General features: G+C 43.0%; 1 protein-coding gene across 1 annotated transcript in view; it reads right to left on the bottom strand.

Annotated features, from left to right (window-relative positions):
* Window positions 1-22,644, bottom strand: part of FBRSL1 (fibrosin like 1) — a 411,006-nt gene that overhangs the window by 86,562 nt on the left and 301,800 nt on the right. Inside the window, exon 5 of the mRNA XM_019470782.1 lies at window positions 15,217-15,270. Coding sequence (XP_019326327.1) covers window positions 15,217-15,270 — 54 coding nt within the window. The remainder of the gene's footprint in view (window positions 1-15,216; window positions 15,271-22,644) is intronic.

Genomic DNA, 22,644 nt, shown 5'->3' with positions numbered 1-22,644 from the left:
CCTTTAATTTCATGGTCAGCTCCACATACCCAAATAGGTGACTTTGGTTTCTGCCTAATAGTCAGTGAAAATAATCCAGGTTTGTCTGTTTGTTTTAATAGAAATACTGTTTTTTTTTCATGAGCATGACTCTCCTGTATAGAGCTGGGTTATCCTAGAATGAGACCGAACAAAATCCAGATACACATGGGGTACCAATCTAGGGAGCACAGATGTTAACCTTGGTAAGACTGAACATCCTCATCAACTTTAAGTGACACAATTCTGCCAATACTCAAAGTAACACTGACTATCAAGCCCAGGAAAAAACCGAACTGTTTAACACAGTAACACTGATGCATTTAAACAATTTCTCATGTTGCACTTTCCTGTACTAAGCAGCACTAACACGTCTCAAAATCCTGTAAGCACGGCCCTCTTCCACCCTCTCGCCATCAGCACAGAGAACAACAAACAATGCATGAGAATATTTTGATACTTGCATTTACATACATCAAATACCTAAACTGCTGGAGCAATCTTCTTAACAAAAAATGTCAACACCCCCCTACCCCAACCATACATTGCATTCTTCAGTTTTACAGCTTCCGGAATATTACAACCCATGCTCACCAAGAGGGAGGTGTCTACATGGGGCTAACTCATTGGTTTAAGATATGATTGTGTAAAATGCCTTACTTTCTTTAAAAAAAAAAAAAAATATTTTTTTTTCCCCAATTTAGGCTTAAACAAGTATTTCTTAACCAAAGGTCAGGACCCTTTTGGCAAGACTACCGCAGAGGAAATCTCAATGCTCCATTCACTGCATACCCTTCTCTGAACAGGCAAATGCCCTCTGTCATCTTCTTGGAACAGATGCTCTCTGAGCTGTATGTGTCCCTCGTTGTTACCATACAACATGCCACATTCTGACATCCTTTATGGAGAGGGTAAGAAATCAAATGTAGATAAACATTTCACTCGAACAATTTTTCTTTTCCTAACTAAGCTGGCGTGCACCCGTGGGCACACACACAAATAATTATCTGCAAAACTGTTACAAGAGTAAGTAGGCCAGCCCGAATTTCCCTTTGGACTAGTTTAACTAAATTAGTGCTTCCAAAATAAACCACATATTTAACTAAACTTGCATAGTTTTATATGATTCAGCAAGTCTGTCTTGTGGGGACACCTTCACCCTGGAAGTGATCATGCAATGACAAAACACTGAGCACAGTATTTACGGGGCTGTCTTACAGGCACGTGGGTGACGGTGCTCCTGAAGCCCAGACGTTTGCAGGACTGAATTTGAAGTCTGCATTTTGGTCCCTGAAGGTTTTTTGGTCACAAAGAATATGAAGCTCTGACGTTTGTCAGTGGACTGTGGAGGAGCTGGCGGGTGCGAGGGCAACAATTTCACCAACAGCTTCAAGTGATGCCAAGCTAAATTCTGGGCTGGAGTGTAAGCCATTACAGAGCAGGGGCTGAAGGTGAACTAAAGGACCAAATCACTGCACTCTTGGCAAGAATTACATTGCCTCTAAGCCACCAAGTCCCTTCCTTTCCCAATTAAACAAAAAAATATACAAACCTTTTAAAATTTAAGTAGGGTTTCAAAGGTCAGCTCTGTTCCCATCAGCCCACAGGGATTACATTAAAAAACCCCACCACGAACAAAATTTTTTTGCTTAGTGAAAACAGCAGGGACGAAATAGTGCTAATGAGCATTATTATTTTTATGCACATTGGTAGGCTTTTTATCTTCACACATGAATGTCTTCTCCATTAAAATAAAATTCCCTGACACACACGGTGCATTAACTGTTGTCCCAGCTATAAGGGCTATCCGCCTTACAGCAATTCCATTTGTGGAAAAAACCTGGTCAGGTTTTTTGTGCCTTTTTTTTTTTTTAATTTCTATTTCAGCATATGTTAAAACCTGTATCTGAAAGAGATAACACGACTAATAAAAAAATGCCAATGTCTTCATGATACAGGATCTCTGTGCAGTGCACTTTTGAATCATAAGGTGTTATGGTTCCTGGCACACCCTTTGCACTTTGGTTCAAATGCACGGCCACTTTCACAAAAAGTTTCTAGCATAGTACAAATTAGTTTAATTTAATTGTATACAGAACCAGGTGTGTTTGTGTATTCAGGTATGCAGTTATATTGCTCATAGGCTTAAGTATAGGTACAGCCAGAACACCCAAGTCAATACACAACTGGGCACACTGCAAAACACCAGAAGATGGTTAGAAAAAAGTCACAAGGGGAATCCCATCAAGAAGAGAAAATTGTGGACGGTCATGTGTCAAAACCATTGGTCTGAACTTCCCAGTGAAAATTTCTAGGTGCAAAGTGGAAAGCTGCTTAAAATCCGCTGTCAAAAACACGACCATGAATTATCAGTGTCAGGAAACCCATGTGAAGAAGGCTTCACAAATCATCCATTAAAGGAGAAATTGGCCTGTCCCTATCCACACAGGGGAAAAGAACGAAAAAGGCTAAAGTATTAAGTGGTCTTGCTACATAGCCTGAAGGCCAACAAGCATTGGCTCTGATGGACCAAGGCTTAAGAGGTAATTGTGGCGTGAAGGGCCCTCTGTGGAGAACTCGCTGCTGCTAGCCACTACGCTCAAGAGTCTGTCAAGCCTCGTGGCCCAGATGCTCTCAATTGGCAAGGTAAAAAATGAGCAAGGAGGAAGCTTCAAGATGCCGCAGCAAAACAACAGTCCTCTGGGATAATCAACGCAGAAGGGTCTCCATAAATACAGCTATACCTTTATACTGGTAACCCTATGTACACACACAGAGTTTTGGGATGGTGATGTGCAGAGAAACAATACCTGTGTAACCACCATCCTGCAGACAAAACTCTGCATTTTATTTACACGGCTCGTATCTACAACACATTGTGAGCGGAGCCTCCCAGGCATTTACAAGGCTAGAAAATTAAAACTGCACTTTGGTCAGAAATATTAAAAAGCCTTGGTGGTTCCATGAAGCCAACAGCCCCCGATGGAGGCTGAACCAGCAATTCCTTCCTGGGTTGCCACTGGAAAAAGATTAGAAGCACATTAGATATAATATACCCATATGCTTTGTTTTGCTTGCTTTTTGTTTCGCTTTTTAAGAAAAGAAGAGCGAGATAGAAACTTCCCCTCCAGAATTTTAAAAGTAACAAATTTTAAAAAATTATTAACAAACACTAACCTCAGATCATTAGCCAACCTGGCAACAGACCAGAAAAAATTTATAGCCGATGTGCAACATCAGCTTTCATCCAGAAATGCTAATTCCAGTAAAATGAATAGTGTGTGGGCTTTTCATACTGCTTTGCATTTGGCTCCTCACAGCCCTGTTTAAAGCCTGGGAACCGGCCATATAGTTAAACTGCACAGATGTTCAACAATCTGTACTTGTGTTAATTACCCTAATGTGAGCAGAAACTCAACAGATCCCTGCTAATGAAGGAGAAAGTTTTCCAGTGTGACTACCGTATGTTTCATTGTCACTGTATTACCAAGCTTCTCCCCCTCCTTCCTCTGCCCCCCCAACTCCTATTCTCTCCATCTCCTTTGCATTCACATCACCCTCCTACCTCAGCATGCATGAATTGGACCAACTAATGACTGTGTATTCGCAACATGGCAGACACCATTAGGCTGATCGGAGGTGCGGCTGCTGAATTTTAACAGGCAATTTTAAACAAGGTAAGAAAAACAGATTCATCATGCTCCTGATTCTTTCATCCCCACCCATCTGCCATACTTCTGCCCTTGCCACAGCTCAAAAACACTCGCAAAGTGCAAATACACTTCCCCCTCTATAAAACACAGAAGCGTACAAAGCAATGCAAATAGATGTTGCTGGGCAATTACTGGAGATGGAAGCCGGAGAGTCGGGTGCATCCGGGAGGAGAGACTAACAAGACGGCTCAGAAGCAAGGCTGGAGCGCGGGCTTGGGGAGGGAGCGCGCCGCTCTGCCTCAGCAGGCAGCATGGCAGCCCAAACAGGCTGTGGGCGATCCTGTCTGCTGCTCCCCTATCAAGAAGTGAGAGCTGTTGAATTTCATTGTGGGAACCACAAGAGCAGCAGTTGTATGTTCAGCTGCATGCAGGAGGGTAAGACAGGGTTTCTCAAGGGCACGATGGGAAAGAGCAAGGGAACGCTCAAGTGATCAGTGCTGCCAGTAGCAATGAACCAATACTGCTGCGCAACTTAACCCGGCATTAAAACATACGCGACCTCCGAAGAACTGCTTCTCCCACTGAGGATCTCGCTTTCTCTTCCAGTGTCTCTCTGCCCCGCTCCCTGCTGCCAATCATCACCTCCAGCCACTTCTCTCAAAGCAATCTGCTCAGCAAGCAGAAGGCAAAGGGGGCCAGGTAAGGGCAACTGACTTTCACCCTGTTAAGCCCCAGGTGACCTCTGAATGATACCAGCCCTGGCCTAAGCCAGAGTTCACATCTCCCAGGTGCCACCACTTCACAGTCAGGCCAGTCTTCACCAGCAAATTGTATTACAATGACCCTCATGGGAACAAATGTACTCGCCGTGCTGGACTTGACTGGCAGACTCCCCCCTACGGAGGAAGAGGGGGGGAAAGCAGCCAACTTTGCTCATTTATTGCATCCATCCTGCTAGCTCAGCCTCCCTTGTCATTCACAGAGCCAACAACTTACAAACTCAGAGATGGAGTAGCGGCTGCCGATCTGTGGACCTCAGCCGCGCCGCCACACCTTTCACCCATGCCGTTCCACACCAGCCCTCCGCTCAGGACAGGGCACTCGCTTCCAGCTCTCCACCCGCAAAAGCTTGAGTTCCTTCTCAAAAACCTTCTTCTTCGTGAATTGAGAAGAGACGGGGGAGAAACGTCACACAAAAAGGTGGAGGGGATCCGGCATAACCCAGAAAGAGTTGAAAATTATTTAGAGAGCACTTGGCTCTTTTCTCCTACCTCTTCATCATTAGTTCTGGAAGCAACACAGCTGTCTAATGGCAACTTCAGGCACCCATGGGCCAGCGAAGCGACGTTTTCCACACTTAAATAACACTGAGCTGATTTAATTACTGCACTTAATAGTAACAAAAGATGTCTCAATTTAATCTTCAAACGGCCCTCCAAGATCAAAACACAGCTGGCTGGATAACAAGATCGCCTAGGCCAGCAAACAAGTAGGTCCAATTTGTTCAAGAGCTGCATCCACTCCTCGGTATGAAAGGCCAAAGAACACTTGTGTGTCGAACGAATCAAAGAAAGCAGCGCTCCCGTCGCCCCCCTCCCTTCCCGCCCGACTTTTGTTATATAGAAAAAAAATAAAAAGGCAGCTGATTCACGGGTAAAGAAATGCAACATGAGAAAAGAACAAATGATGATGTTTGGGAGAGAAAGAAAAGAAGTAAGAACCAAGATTTAACAGGTTTTGTTTTTATAATCCTTCAAGATGATTAGGAATGAATGAATCAGATTAAAATCACATGGGGACAAAGGAAGGTCTCTAACTCTTTTGTTTTTCTCTCCATACTGGACAGAAGGAGACAGCTCATTAAGGAAAGCCCTCAAGACACAGCTACAGTGTACAGCTACAACCAAGCTTTTTTTTTTGCCCCCCTTTTTTTAAAAAAAAAAAAGTGTCTGCTAGCTGTGTTTGGGTAAGAAAAAGTTGGGAAAAATTAACCATTTACTTCTAACATTTTCTAATTGTCCATACTGAGTTGTGATCGTTACTTTTTGCAAACTATTCTGAGAAACGTTCCTCTCTTGAGCAGCTTTCAACACACATTCCCGCTGACACCATGGTTGGGTCCCTCCAGGCACCTTCAAGGAATTTCTAAGTTTTTGCACATTCCATTACAGCTACACACAGAAAAGTTAAAGCCAATCTTTCAGCCACTGCAACATTTCTGCAATCCCCTGAGCGGCAAAGAAGCCTAAATAAACTTTCGTGTTGTACACAGGCTGTAGCTTTCCAACTCCCCCTTCCAACTACTGATAGTAACACAAGGGGCACACAGCCCACTTTTTTGACATAAGTTCTACTAGTATTAATTACAACCAAGTTCACTAGAAATCAGTTTGTTGAGCTTTGTGGGATTACTTTGGATTGACAAATGTGGGATATTGTTGCTGAAAGCTTAGAAGGTTTTTTCCTAATAATTCTTCCCAAGCTTTTTCTCTCGATGGAGAACTATGATTAGGTAACTTAAATGTTCCAATTTTCTTGGAGCCCTGGATCACGTTTTTTGGGATTATGGTTTCTCTGGGTTTTGTTTTTCATTATATACAGAGCTTAGTCCGTCAACAGCAGTTCTTAAACAACAGATGATGTCACTGGCCAATGCACCATGAATTTGGAAGACTGAGGACAAAGGGGAATTTGCTACAACTCTGGTGACTCTCCTCTCCTCTCCCTGGACTGTGACACAATACAGGAAGATGACTGTGTTGACAACGATGAGGGTCAGGCAATCCAGTGGTTTGCTCAAATACCCTGGCAGGCATGAGACATCTAAGCAGAGAACCACAGAGTCACATAAGTGGTGGGACTTCGAGAGGTCACCTGGCTCAACCTCCTGCTCAAACGGGGCTAACTTCTATGTTCAAGCGGGTTTCGAAGGGCCTCGGTTAGCTGAATCTGCACGCAAGTTTTGGACTAATTCCCTCACTGTTCATTTAAGTACCTTTTTTTCCCCAATGACTTTGACCCTGGATAGACCTGTACTTTTAAAAACATTATTTTGCAATAAACTGGTGAAGAAGTACTCATTGCTTGAATTTACAATACAACCTCCGTACTGATCTGTGTTCAAGCTCAAAGAACGAACCTTCATACTTCAAACTAGGTGGGTTCAGAACGGCAACCGGGAATAAAATTTCCCATCTCTCTGCCCAAATGGGCTCATTTAAGCAGGGTTGAACCTTAGCTTAAAACCACTTTCCCAATCAGTTTTAAGTTCTAGATCGGTAACAAGAGATCTTGAGGAGGCACTCACTGCTGAAGCTTGAGCAAATGCATGTTTCCAGTTTGCATGTTTGTTTAAGTAAGTGACAAAGATGGGGGGACCAAAAGCATTTCCCTTAACTAGAATTCACAAGTGCAACCAACTAGAAAATCTCCCGCCTGCTTGTGAGGAGGGAGTGAGACTTTCTCAAAGACTGAAAGACGGCTCTGCTCAATGCCCGGCAGTACGTACAAAGCACCAAGTGTGAAATCCTGACCCCACTGCAGTCAGCGGCAAAATTCCCATAGATTTCCTCAGGGCCAGGATGTTCAAACCTGTTCAGACAATTCATAAACCACCATTTCAAGGGCACACCTTTGCACGAGATTCCCAAGGGCCTTTTGAGTTTTGACTTAAATGCCTGGATTATTTTTACAATTCCAGTTATGGGTTCTTTGTTCGCAGCGAGTTAAGCAATACAAAGAACACAGCGAGAGAACAATGGAGGTATTACCATGCATGATTTGTCTTTAAAAAAATTCTCTTTCTTTTCATGAAGTTATAGATCCAATTTCAGTCTTTATTATCACTTTGCCGTGTGAGAAAGTGGTTCTTAATTTTAATAAAGGAAGGGAGCTTCATATTTCAACAAGAGCTAAAATGCTTCCTGCAATACAGGCAGTGGAAAGCTCATTTGCTAACAGCTACCGCAGACCAGATTCAGGGAGGGAAAGGGAAATAATCCGTCCACATCAAGTAAATAAATCTTGTCTAGGACATACCTAACAGTGGGCAGTAGCCCAAAGGCATCTTGTCCAATGAGGTAATTTCTGCCCCCTCCATTTTAAGGGAAATTAAGAGCTTGCTCTGCCAAGCACATATTAACGTTTCACTTATGACCAAACTCAGGGTCCAAGCAAGTACGTATCCTACTGCAGTCTATGGTGCATCACTGGCCTAATAAAAATCTTTCCACCGTGTCAACCGATCTGGAGAAAGAGCCATATATGTAGCTTGAGAACCTTTTGCTAAGATTTCAAAGTAATTTTCTCCCTCAAATCTACTTTGCCCTTAAAAAGGAGTCTGTGGTATATTTAAGGAGGTTCTCATCTAAAACTTAACCGTGTTCTATTTTATGTGAAGAATAACAAGTTTAACCCAATCCACAAAACAAAAGTAAATAAGTGCCCCGAATTCACACAGGCTTGTGCAGTCTACCTTTGATAAAAAATTATACTAGAGGCCCACCACTCCCATTTCATGCTACTATATAAATTTTAAAATGGAAATGCTAGTTGTGTTTGGTCAACCGAAGCTTCAGATCTATTCCAGTTTGAAATGCGTTATGGAAATTCCCTTTCCCCCAAAGATGACCAATAGCTCTATTATTTTACAGCCTTTCCCATCAGACCCTGTTTACACTAGCGCTGGAGCCATAATAGCAAAATCCATCTTGAAGCATGGTCCTCACTGGCAAGAAGTAAACATAGATTTGTAAAATTATTTTTAATATTGCTCCATCTCTGTTCTGGCAAAGGAAATGAAGTTAGTTGTAACCCGAGTACCAAGAATCTGGTTTAAACACGGCCCACGTGGCAAGCGAAACAAAGATTTGATGCAACATACACTAAGTAGCCTATTTGCTTTTGTCCGCTGCGGCATTCGATGCACCTCTGCACGAGCAGCAGCCCTGCAACAGAGGCGGGGGCAGAGCGGTGAAGCCCCTTACCTGCTGTCGGGGCCCATTTGTTCAATATGAACAAAAAACAAAATGAGAAAAAGCAGTTCACATGCCACAGCTCTCTAATATTTTTGCTTTTTTTAAAAAAGCTGAAAAATTTAGAGTTTTACAGAGTGAAATATCATCTCCTCTGGTCCAGATATCAACAGGCTCCTTTCAGCCATGGGCGATCTCTTTTTTAACTCCTCAACCATGGCAAGCACAACACAACAAAACTGAAGGAAATAGAGCCCTTTGCAAAAGACCTAACTTGGGCTGCAGCTACATGGTCATCCAAACAAACAGGACTGTGTACAGTGCCAATATTCTCATTTTCCACTCAAAAACCTCAGGCACAGGCAGGCGAGGTGTCTTGCACAGCAAGGCCGTGCCAGAGAGGAGCACACAGCACAGGTCTCCTGCCCTGGATGCCCCAGCCACTGGGGCATGCTACCCGGGCATTTTACAGAGCTGCAGGAGTGTTAAGAGGGACACTGTGTTACTCATTGCACGTGTTATTCATTGTTATTCATTCTATACTCTGAATCTCAGTACAAGGAAAAAAGTGACCCTAAGAAACTGGGAGCCACGTATGGAAGACAGTTCTACTGAAATAGTAGTAAGAAGAAAATCAGCAAGACACCTCCTGACAAATTTCAAGCCAGATCCAAAGAGAGAAACGGAGAAACCAAAGCAGTAGAAGCAACCAGCATTTATCTCTTCCAACTTTCTTGCATACAATTCCCAGGAAAGGGATTTAGCTGTGATGAACGGGGCTGCAAGACACAGAAGCGAGATACGGTGTTTTTATGATTCTTTTCAGGTAGCCGAGTACGAAATCCCTGCCCTTCTCTCCCCCCGGGCCATTCATCTTTCGCAGGTGATGGAAAGCCGCTCTCCCAGCGGGTGGTCCTGCTCTCGCAGACCTTAATGCTTAATTGCCACAAATCAATTCCAACCTCGATGCTCAGGCTGCTGCTACCCTGTTCCCCTTTCCACTCCTTTCTCCTCACACTGATCGCAGCCCAGGATCCTCTCGTGTTACTAAATCAATCTTTGGACACACCACGTAGGAAAAACAAAGAGGCAGCACCAGACGCTGCTTGCTGCGGCCAGCGCGATGAGCTGACGTTATGCAAGACCAGCCTAAAAAAAAGTCAACTCTCTGCCTCTGTGTGTGCGCGCACGTGTGCACACACACATGCCTCCTATTTTATTTTTTTGTTCAACTGGAATTAATCAGGAACGATAAACACTGTTTGTCTCCTGAAAGCAGCAGTGGGGGGATGAAATATGCCTCTTAAGCTTATCAGCTTCAGCGCCACTGAAGAGAAAGCTGGCTTCTAAGCCCAGGGATAATGGGCTGTCCTTTCAGGAAGGTATCAGAGGTCTCAGGAGAGGGACACAGCACAATGGTGTGACCTTCAGCTAATAAAGCCCACCCTAGAGTCCAAAGAAGCTTGGGGAATATTGACAAAAGTTCATATTTACAACAGCCTGGACTCTTTCCAGATACCATTACCAGTTTAGAGAGCTGCAGCCTCTGTACGTACACTCACACAGGCTTTTATTCTGTCTCCTCCTTTCTTTCTTTGTTCCCATGCTGGCAAAAAAAATTAGTCAGAAAATGGCAATTCTTCTGCTAACAAGGCCCCACCAGCATCTTTTTTAATGAAGAGAGTTATTTAAAATTTCCATTTCAACCTCAGCACTATCCTCTACTTGAAGGAGATTCAAGGCCTCTTGCAAGGATTCTCAGGGCGTCATCACGCTCATCAGGAAGAAAGCATATGTGTTTTTGAGGAAAATCTGCTGATGTATTTATAATTCTTTAAACAAAAAGGCAGCCAACATATTGTAAAATGAGAAGGTTTTGTTTTTTGGTTTTGTTTTTTTTTTTTTTAAATAGGCACTGGCAATCAATGCAGCCTCAGTCAGAAATACAAACCCAAAGCTTTTTCAGGCAGAAACTGATCCCCCCCGCCCCATCTGCGTTGTGGTTAGCAAAATGACATTTAGCCCATAACTAGAGTGCATAGGCATGACTGGAATACAAATAATAAATAATATTTTTAAAACTGTTCATACAGTAAAAAAAGCCAATTTCAAAACATAAAAACTGTCTGAAGCAAAAGTTTCATTTTTCCACCTCCTAAAGTAGTTCCAAAACAAATATATAAAAATAAAGGTTCGGAGGAAATCTGTTTTCAAGGGTAATTTCACTGAAATCAATATTAAATCTCAAAAAATTTAATGGAAATAACATCTTCAGTGACAGAACTGTTTTGACCACACTTTTCAATCCAGCCACGCCAGTCTGCCATTTTTATTTATCTGCCTCAATTCATCTTTGCCATCCTGAAACTAATCTTGCCGGGGTTCAAAAGGGATCCAAAAACTGGAATAGGTTAGAACTTCTCCCAGTAACATCTTCTAAAAGGTGCCTCTGTATCTTGGCGGTCTCATTTACCACGCCGGTATTTAACAGGCAGGAAGGCGGCTGAACAGACCTCTACAAAGACCACAAATTTCTTGCTTTTGCAGCCTTTGCTTTCCAGTGAAGGACTCGTTTCCACCAACAGCTAGAGTTACATCAGCTACCCAGGCTCACAAGTAGTCTTCCAATTTCCCAGAGTTTTGGCCCAAGCACACATTTTATCTGTTCTCCTTATCCCATCCAGCCACATCCACTGTCAAGAGAGCTCAGGTGATTGATTACAGCCTGCCTGAATTCAAAGCAGTCAAATTAGACATTAATGTTGTGCTTAATGCGCTCACACAAACAGGGTCATTGGTTGCACCAAGACTAATAGGAGATGACACACACTGGGACTGCATGGCCCAGGGGACTGGTAACAGGGTGAAAAGTCTTCAGTTTACAGCCACTATTTTAAAATCAAGCCTGATCCTACAGACACCCTACCCCTGTAAGGACTGCTCAGCAACCCGCCTGAGATCCACTCACAGCACAAACCCGGGGCAGGAGCACCCGGTCCTCCATAACCTCAGGACAGAGGCACTGCTATCACCTCTGACTGTAGCCAAATTTTGATTGCTGTCACGATTACTACCCTCCGTCCTTGCTCCCAAACATTGCTCCAAATTACATTTGTCCTCCCTCTAACAAAAAGCTAACAAAACCAATAAGCAGTACTGAATTTAGAAGGTGGTGTATAATACCAGAAAAGAAATATAAAGAGTCCTAGGAAGTCAATAGTGCCATCAGGAAGGTGAAACCACATTCATCTTGGAAAAATATCAACTAATTCATAAATAACACAGAACCATGATACCATGCAAGAAAGAATAAGTCGGAAAAGTGAAAGGTATTGGGTTCCCCTAGCAGGAACCTGTAACTCTGCTTGGAAAGCTAGAGCCCAGCAGGGCGAAATACCTGTTACCAGAGGGCATGGGGATGGAGAGGAGACTGCTGAAGCAAAGTAAAACACATTTTTCTAAGGGTAAGAGAAGACGCTACAAATGATAACATGTAATACTCGGAAACAGTTTCCAAGACGATCTCTCTATGCACTGTTTCAACGATGTGAGGTTACGTCTCCTGGCTGCCACCAAGGCGCTAGCTAAGTGCTTTTCACTGCCTAACCTTTAAAACAGAATTGTTTTATTTATAATAACAGCGAGTTCCTATTGAGAAGCTCCAGCAACAACTGTGTCTGGTTGTCATTTTATACCTGTTTTCCATGGCAGAGCCCCCTTGCTCTCAGGAAACCATGGGGTATTAACTGTATCCCAGAGAAACAGGCAGATCCAGGACACATCTTCTGCTGCGGTGGATAGGCAACTGCTCTGAACTGCTGCCCTCTTCACTTCCAAACCCCAAACACTCAGAAAGTCTTGCTTTTAGGGTATGATTTTAATAATGAATATTGGAGATAAAAGGCTCATAAAACAAGCTCTGTCCTGAGAAGGTGTGAATAATCCCATCTGTGGCTGTCCCAGGCACACTCTCCTGCACCCTGCCTTTGAGCACTAAAATGACAAACCTAAATGACCCGCTCGTGTTGTTGCATGACATGGCGCAAGACTTTCTCTTGCTTGAGCCAAGAGGTAAAAAAAATTCAGGGCTTGCAATTGAGAAGAATTAAGACTTAATATCAGCCAAGACGGCGACGGGATCTCAGAGGCTTGTTTCCCTCTGCATTTCTCCTTGCTGCCGTGACGTGCTCACACTGAAAATTCTCCCTTGAGCAACTGCCTGACTAAAATACAGCACACCCTTACCATAAAGCCCTTTGTTAAAACATCTTTGCCATAAAGCTGCAAAACCTTGGCTCCCAAGTACATTAAATCCTTATAAACCTGCCTTCATTTTAACCGCGCAGTATTTCAAGACACAAAGCGCTTCTTCCAAGAGATAGCACTTTAATGAGGAAAGGGGTAAAATATATAAACCAAACCTCATTATAGTATAATTTCTAGGAGACAAGCATGCTGTTATAAAAAGAAGCCATGGCAATTGCATTTCACATGGCTTGAAGATTTAATACTTTTAAAGAGCCACTGCTACTTTTAGCCATTGGTGGTGTTTTGTTTTGAACATAACAGAAAGCAACCAGAATTATGGGTCCACTGTCAGCCATATATTTTATATTCCGTAAATTGTTGCAAATGGTGGATTCAACTCTACTGCATGCTCACAAAATGTAATGTGGATTGGACAGTAAGAGACTGACTACAAGTTACTGTGTATACTTTTACCTTTAAACGTCTGCATTCTTAAAGGTTGTTGCTTTAAACATGATGACGTAGCATGGACATGGTACATTACCCAAACCAGATCCAATTCATACTGGACTGAAAGCGCTTACAGCTTGTTAACAACACAGTCAAAGAAACCCACCAAAACCCACACTACAAGAAAAATCTAGGGTACTGAGAGACAAATGAAAGCGATGGATAGAACGCCATTTAATACCACCTGTCAGGGAAGCCAGGGTAACGGGCACATCAAAGGGGAAAAAAGAGAATAAGTTTTTTTTTTTTTTTTTTTTTAAAACCTGAAACTCAGTTACTTTCTACAAAATGTCAGATGAAACAAATCCCCCCCAAGCCAACTAGGAAAATGTTACTGGAAAAAACTGTTCTCCCAAAGAACAAACTGTCTATCTATCAAAGGAGCATCTTGAATTACATTGGTCTGGAAGACTTTTAAACTTAATCCAATAAAAAAGCCATTATTGATTACAGTTCTTCCACATTAGTCTTCCAGTTGTAACTTCTGAAATGAAAGCTTAGCAATGATTAGGTATTTACTACAATCAGCAGAGAAAAATAGTGAAAAAAGATGAGTGTAAAGGTCACCACAGAGACAACGTAATTTTTTTTTTTTTTTGAGAGGAGGGAAACAAAACAAAAAAATCCCCAAACCCCCCAAATAACCCCACCCCACACCCAGCAACAGCAAGGGGAATGCACTTCACAGCAGCTTTGACTTGAAGCACATATAACATTGATTGATGGACACTGAAAGTGAAGACACCAGTGGAAAATTAAACCCAACCAAGCACCAAAATTGGAACGTTTTTTTTTGTGTTTCTTGGTACTACTTTAGAAAATTATGCAGGAAGGGTCAGAATTTCAGCAAATGATCATTTTAGCTACTGTCACAGATCTGGGTCAACAGCAGGGTAAACAGCTGATGTGTAACTGATGCCTATAACCTGGTTAGGATAAGCATTTCCTCTTATCTCTTTGCTGTAGCTCATAATGAATGAAATTCTGGACTGAAGGGTGCTCGCTCTCCCTGATTACCAGAAGGTTCAACACTCACTGCATGGCTATGGCGATGGAGCAGCACTTCTCACTGCAGTTCTCAGAGAGGACATCTGAAGAGAATGTAACACACCAACCCTTTTTCTAAATACAAAATCAATAACCTTGCCTTTGGGTCCTGTTTCTGAGATACTTTTACAATTGTCATTTCTACTGATGTGACTCTTCTTTCCATGATTACAGTAAAAGGATAACGGGTTCCTCCCTCACCATCATCACTCCCTTGTAAGTCACAAGAGACTTTTCCAGCTCTTATCAACTTTGCCACGGGAGAAGACAGCAGGCTGGACAAGTCTGAGTCAGCATGTCAGCACACAAATTATCACAGGATGTCTGGCATTAAGGTAACCCAGCCTAGCACGTGCCTTCCCTTAACTCAACTTTAACATTTTTCTGCTTGGCTGTGCAACTAAACCTCAAGGAGGAAGATAACTGCAAGCAAGTGCACATGCTACTTTTGTTCTACAACCTTCCCACTTCCTCCCTTAATAACAGAGGGTTTGGGGTGCTAGAAACGAGAAGCCTTATCACAAATGTGTAATGAGGCCCTGAGCTAACAGGTTAGCTGACATGGAACTGTTAACAGTGAATTGGCGTGGAGACAGTGGAGGGGGGGAATGAATTGGCGTGGAGACAGTGGAGGGGGGGGGAAAAAAAAAGAGGAAAAAAAGGGAGACAGAAAGAGTGAGAGAGACAGAGACAGCAACCAATTCAGCTGCAAGAAATCAAGCTAAATCAGTCCCAAGTGCCCATGTTGGAGAGACTTTATCTCATACCTTGCTTGTTATCAAGGCACTCCTGATACGAGTCAGCTCCAGTTCCGTTGCGGTCTATAGACAAAACAAAAAGTTTCATTCATATCAAACATAAATATTAGAAACTTCTCAAATGGCAGCCTTGCTGGAGCAACATGTTACGTGCAAACAGTGCTAGTTCTTTAGGAGGCCATGCTGGTTCGCTGACATAAACTGTGACTTGTTACGAACAAGCTGCAATAAACTGACACCAACCCGCTATGAGAAATTTATTTTTGTCCTGGGCAATAGGAGCAGGGGGCTTTCCTCCCAGCCCTGCCCATCTGTCTCCACGCTGGTGGGGGCACAGGGGAGGGGATTACAGCTGCACCTGCTCTGAATAAGTTCCTTAAGCACATGGAAGATGGAATACTTGGAGTTACATCTATCATTACGCCGTCCACCGTAGGCCCTATGAAACCACCAGTTTAAACGAGCAGATCCTGAACTATGGTCTGGAATAGACTTCTCTGTGGCTCGTGGTGCTGCGCTCCCTTTTTGGTTTTGGCTGCTATGTTGTATTAAAGACAACTGAAAATGCAGGAACATACTTTCCAAATACTACTCTTCCACGGAAGCAATGTTACTGTAGTTACCACTAGGGTTATTTGATCCAGCAACAGGAGAGGAGTTGGTCTGTGCCGTGAAAACGGGGGAGAAGCTGAGACTCCCGTACTCCTGTGTGCTCCACACAAGGAAGAAACCAGACAGCTCCCAAACACAGGTGCGGTCACACAAGTGGCGTTTCACAGCCAGCATGGATATCACCTAACAAAACCCTTCATCTGCATTAGAGGTTCAGCTAGATCTCATTGGCTGTGTGTAAAAATGGTTTAAACTGTAGGTTAGCAGAATCAGGTTACAACATGGCTTAGACCTCAAAAGCAAACCAAAGAATGTTCCAGCGTGGCTTCTCCTCCTGCTTTACAATCCAGTTCAACCACAAAAAAAGTCTGGATGGTCTTTGAGAAAAAAATATTAAATACATCTGTAAACCCTGGATAAACTAATGCTCTTTCAGCAGCTTACATGCACCTTACATATCATGCTAAGTATGAGGAATAACACAGCTGAGCCCATGCGATAGGTGTTTGCACACACTAAGTGTCCTCAAAAAGTGTGTGTTTTGTACGTCACACACACAAGAATGCACGCGGTGCTAAAATCAGTCCTGTCGTGTAACTACCAAACCACTTGATCAGGTCACGCATGGCACAGTGCTCCTACCATACCAACTCCAGCTGCACTGAAGACAGCCCCTCTACTAGAATAGTTTTATCCGTACGGTGATCACAACTAATAAAAAAGCCACCGCTGTGGGACTTGGAGTTAGCACCCCATTAGGCTGAACTGGGCTACCCACTCCAATAATCGTATTTCAGTCTCACCACCAAGAGAACCAGCACAACAGCAACGGGTTAATTTCTTTCTAAAGATGCTCTTCAGGGCCAAAAGATTAGAAATACTGTTCACAACAGAAAAGAGACACTACCAAGAACACCTCCCGCCCAGGCACCTGCAAACAACTTTATTTCTGCACCTCCAAAAGTTGACCGGCCCCTGAGTATGACGGCTCTCTGGCATTTCTCACGTGTGACAAACGCATTCCCACGCAAACTGCCCTTCCATCTTTGCTCAGCCAACAGCTGGTGATGGCTCCTTGAACGTACGAAGAGATCCAGATCAGAGTTAAAAGGCTTCACATTCAGCAACAGTATTTAATGCACAAAGAAACAGAAATTAAAGTTGCCCCACCGTTTGTGTTGTGTAAATCCCAGATAATAGATCTTCTCCCTAATCCTAATGAGGCCTTCCTATTAAAATCTTTATTAGCTTTCTGCTCTGCAGATTGCCCAAAGGCTCATCAGTTTCCCTATCTCTCAGTACCAAGATCTGCTTTAACTTTTACAAATAGCTCCAAGATATTTCTCAGCTTATCAGCATTGCCAAGCAGCCTGTCTTATCATTACTATTGCAGATAAAATAAATGAGCTCAGGATGATATGAATAATGGTATTTTCTTTAGGCTGGTTTCCCATTACGTTTTCAACAGATTGTAGATTTAAACTTCAGCACAAAAGAAAAAAATAAAAAAGAAGCGGAGGGGGAAAAGTGTTGTTTTTTTTTCTTCCCATTTACCTTCACTGTCTTAGAGCATAGGCTACGTTTTTAAGCTCACCTGATGCGAGCTAGTAATTAATTTTGAAAGGGAGCAGAAACACCTCAGCTCTGCTTCCTCTGAAGACCAAAAGCACAGTTATCTCTGGGATGTTTTTTCAGCTGCATTTGTTGGACAGAAGCGAGGGCTAAATAGCACTCTGCCTAATGAAGCCATCTTCATTAGTTTGCTACTCTCCCTAGCAGACTAGGAATACCAGTCAGACTGGGAATTGAAATCATGAAAAGCAACAGAACTGCATTTGAATTAAAAGACTAGGCTACAAAGGTCTCCAACGTCTGCTCCGGGCTGATTAGCACGAGGCGCGTGTGGCACCGTTGCGGCACAGAACGAATTTTACAGCGCACATTCACGGATAAAGGCAAAGCGTTCGCGGGAGACAAGGAAGCTGAAAGACTAACACGTCTCTCCCTTTTCGTGACAGCGAGCAGGGAGGTCATGTTCTGGCAACCATTTTCTGCCTGGTCCCTGCAGCAATCACTACAGGGTTAAACGCTTTTCCGCTCCCCCAATTCCTAGCCCTGTCACTGTATCAAGGTTATCTATTATTGGCAGTGACAGGTGAAAATTAATCTCCTAATTATTTCTTGCTGCGTAATCTGCACTGAAGAAGTAACATAAAAGGATTACAGCACACCCTCTACGGAAGGCTTTGCTGGAGAGCCAATCATCCAGGGAGATAGAAGGTATGTGGTAAGGAGATATTTATGAAGGATTTCCAACCATTTTGAAGGCAGACTGTACTATAACTTTAGAACCTACAGCTTTGGAGTAAGGATCTACTTGCAGGTATCTTAATAGCCTAAACGCTTTTTACTGTTGATTATTCCATGGAAAAAACAAACCCCAGGACTTATACCCATTATGTCCCTGATTCTCCTTTGGTATAGCAGTTACTGCAGAAACAGCATCCTCGTTCAGATGTTTTTTACCCCCCACAGAAACCTTATGGCAAACAACGTACCCAGCTTGCTTTAACTCAGTATTAAAGATCTTGTAGCTACCTTCCATGGCAATTTAACTGTAACATTTTTTCCACAAGAACATAAGCTAGGCTGACTACTTTCAAAATTAAAAATATTTAAAGAAAAAAATCTCATTTTGTAAGCAAGCTAGAAATATCTTTGGTAACAACATAAACAGCCATCTTGAAATGCTGTCTTCATGTAAACTCTGACTCTTCTCCTACCACCCACCAGAAAGTAAGGTTTATTTTTATAGTACTAAAGAATACACGTTTTATTTATCTTTAACCCTTTCAATGCAGCCATATGAGGTACAAATGGATGTTTTCTATATCCACGTCAACAGCACCATCCTAGTTTAAGTTTACAAGAACCAATGATCACAGGTTGTCATTCTTACCATTTAAAATGACATTAGCTACCTTGAGAGATGCTCTCATGCTAAACCGTGCCTGTGAGATGGCTAATGCAGGGGCCACTATCTGTAAAACTCTGGCAGGATAACGGGACAGGGCAGTGAGGAAGACTACCACCCCAGGGTCACCATCTGCAATCACGTCCTTCCACCACTATCAGACGCATATATTTCCAGTTTCCTTGATGGTGACCTTTTCCACAGGGTGCAGAAACGTCACTAATTCCTTTACGCAAACTCTCAGTGCTTAAATCCAGCACCATTTTCCACCTTTTTGGAAAGCCAAGCCCTGCCTCAAACTTTGAAAGCAACACGCTGGTCAGCAGTGAGCGGCCACCACTCTGGTTTGCATTTCCAATGATCAGGATCCCGCAACTGAGTCAATGTCAGGTGAATCAGAACAGATAACCGACACTAAAGCGAGACACAAAATAAAACCATCAAGAAGACACTAAAATTGCGACTGTCCTACGAAACCCAGCCACACCTCAACAAGTGCAGTGTGCGCCGGCAGCCACAGGGTGGCACACAGAATACTACGAAATATTATCAATGAAACGCCGAAACCGGGGCCGGGACTTCGAAACGGCCATTGCACCTTTAACTTCCTAAAAACAGTGATAGCTGTGCGAACCTGCCTCGGCTGCCAGAGCCACCATCAGGGGTCACTGCGCCTCCTCGGCTGCTGGAAGGCGCGTAAAGGCGATCCTCGGAGGAGCCCGCAAAGCTGGAACGCATTTGTAACTCGAGGGACAAAAGCTGGGCAAGCCATGTGAAAAATTACTAGAATCGCCAGCGCTCGGATTTTAAATGAGCAACTCAAATGAGGCAAATTCCCCAGCAGTGACAGAGGTGTTAAGATTGTTCACCTTTTTCCTCTGTTGGTTTTAACACCTCTGAGCCCGTGCGCGGGCAGGCACTGCCGGCCAGCTCGGCGTTCGGTTCCTGGAGGCTAACTGCTCGCTCTGGACTGCGAGCATGAAAAATGCTGAAGGGCAGGTGTGTGGAAATGAATTATTTTCCTGTTTAAGGCAACCGGTACTAAAAATGTAAGGCTGCATTTAAGTAATTTTTAACAAGCGCCTTCTTCTCCATCTGAGAGTCAGCTCCTAGGCAATCCGTGGGATATTACGAGGACTCTGAAAATGTGTATCCAGCTACCAAGTTTTACTGAATCCCCAACATCACGTATACGCATTTCTATACACTTCACTTTCACCAGTGTGAGGAGAAGGTAATTCGTGTTTACACCATCAAGCCTAGATATTTTCTCTTCCTTAGGACCTATTTTCAATAGATAAACAGAAATAATTTAATGAAGCCTAGAACAGAACATAAGCCCTTAATGGTTTACCCTTGGCATCAAATAAATAAGGAAATTACTCACTAGCATCTCTCATTTTGTGGAAGTTTTAATCTTATGGTTACCTAATCTCTTACATAGTAGTTATGAGAACAAAAGAACAAAACAAAATGAGAACTAACGCATCAGTACTACTTTTAACAAGCCTATTTTTCAGTAATATGTTTTGCTCATGGAAATCTGAAGAACGAATTCCTATCCATAGGCATTTTCCCCAAATGCTCCATCACCAACCTCATTATGCGACACAGAAATTCTCCCAAGGGATATTATGTAATGGCAATCCCTCCTTCCTCTCCCTGAGGAGTACATTTCTCATTACATCTCCTAGTAATTGATCAGTCTAGGAAATAATTTCTGGTAAAACCATATGTTTCTTTACCTAGTTCAGAATTTCCATCTTTATTCGGAAGGATAAAAGACTGCAAGAAACCCTAAAATTTCCATTTCTGATGCAGAATGCCAATCTTTGTTCAAACGTGCTATTAAGCAAAGAGCAACACATTCTTGTACCTGCCTGACTTCAGATCTTGTAAATTCATAAAGTCATTAAAATTAACCAGCTTACATTTCCTATTCCAATGATACAAATAATTTTACTTGGCTGAATCTTCTGTAATGGCTTTAAAAAGGCTGCTTCATACTCAAATATATCCAGACACCACAATCCCTAGCTATTATGGGTCACTCAACACAAGGACCACTGGGAGGGGGGGGGGGAAGGGAAAATTTTAGGGAGAAAATGAAAAACAAATCTTTGCTTCCCAAAGTAAAGGAAAGATTTCAGGCAGAAAATGACATACACATCTGTGCTTTCCAAAAGTACCGTACAGCACAGACTGGCTCACTGGAGAACGCAGCCCTTTCCATCGCCACTTTCGTCAACATATCACCATAAAACGTCTTAGCAGTTTTTAGTTTAAAAAGCAACAGCAGCAAACACTAACACTTGCAGCCCTTACTGGAAGTTAACACTTCAAATCGCAACATTCTTGCAAAACCAGAGCAAAATAAATATCAACTACTGCTCAATGTCTGTAGTTTATCACTGGAATTCGAAGCATACTCCAATCCCTTTTTTAACTTAAAAATACCAGAGCTACTCGTGACACTGCTATTCGGTTTAGCCAGCACAGGCCACAAGCTCCAACAGATGACTGCATGTCCCGATAGAGTAACACCGGGATATATTTTGCTCCTTCGTTTATGAGAACAGACTGCCCCTCTCTGATAAACAAGGCTTAAGGTTTCGCTCAGAATAACCCACCTTCCAAATAAAATAATAAAAAAATCACTCTGTACTAGCAAAAACTTGGTTTCCAACTAAATAAAATACTGCCTTCCTTGTTTTATAGCTTTAGTCTCCTCTGGAAAAGAGAATCAGGCAGCCCAAGCTGGTGCCTTTTGGCTTTAGCACAGGGCAGTTCTAGGGAACTGTTGTCAGCAAAGAAAATTCTTCAAGAGAGCACTGCAAGTCTGCCACTTGTAGGAAGTTAATGCTGTGTGTATAAATCAAGCAGCTCGCCCTTGTAAGTCTGTATGTGGGGAAAATCGGATTTATACATAAACATAAACCTCTGAAGTAAATTCTGATCAGGGATGACCAGAGATTTAACTCTCTAGAAAGAAGAGTGGGAAGACCCTATTTTCCTGTAATACCTCAGCAGCCTTTTCCAGCTGAGCGAGGCTTTCTTTCAAGGATTGATAACGAAGTAAATAATTCCAGTTTCTGCGGCACGAGGGAGACCGGTTAAGGACGATCTCCAAGACCCAAAGCAATCATTCAGAACAGTAACTTACATAACAAGAAATTATCTTTGTTACAAAATTAGGTTAAAAGGACCTCAGATACTGTAACGTTACAAAAAATCAGGACATGCCTTGAGAAGATTAGCCAGCAAGCAGCCTCCTGAGATAAACGCGCAACTTCAAGAAGATTTTACAAGCCTAAAAAACAGTTTAAATTCCAGAGAGACGCACAAGCCTTCGCCATTTAGAAAGGTCCCTCTTTCCTTCCCTCTGTCCTCGCCTTATTCCTGAGCTCTTTTTCCAAACCATCTTTAGTTAACCAGTGACCTGGAAATCTTACTTCGCCCCCCCCACCCCCCCCTTTCAAATTTGCCACTTTTAAACACACAAGGTTTAATTTCTTAACCGGATTCAATTTTTCTTTCGAGGTAAGCAGAGGGGGCACAGAAGCAGGCGCAGGGACAAGAACAACGCCTGGGCAGCCAACCCGCGCCCCGTGTTTCAGCATGGCCACCCCAATCTGCCAGGCTCGGGGGGGCGGCCGGGTTATTTCTCAGGCCAGAAGACACACGGGGGCGGGGAGGTGGGGGGAATCCACGAAGACCATTTTAAAACTTGTTATTCTTTGTGACTAGAGGGGCTCTGGCCTGCACCGAAGGGGTTAACCGCCGGCTACAGATTTTTAAGTTTGTTACCGTTTTTAATAGCCAGCAATCCCAGACAAATGCCAGTACGCTCC

This window comes from Aptenodytes forsteri, unplaced genomic scaffold, assembly GCF_000699145.1.
Source record: "Aptenodytes forsteri isolate BGI_AS27 unplaced genomic scaffold, ASM69914v1 Scaffold79, whole genome shotgun sequence".
In the NCBI taxonomy this organism is placed as follows: Eukaryota; Metazoa; Chordata; class Aves; order Sphenisciformes; family Spheniscidae; genus Aptenodytes; species Aptenodytes forsteri.
The sequence above is the reverse complement of the archived record's forward strand: the minus strand, read 5'-3'. Positions and strand labels throughout refer to the sequence as shown.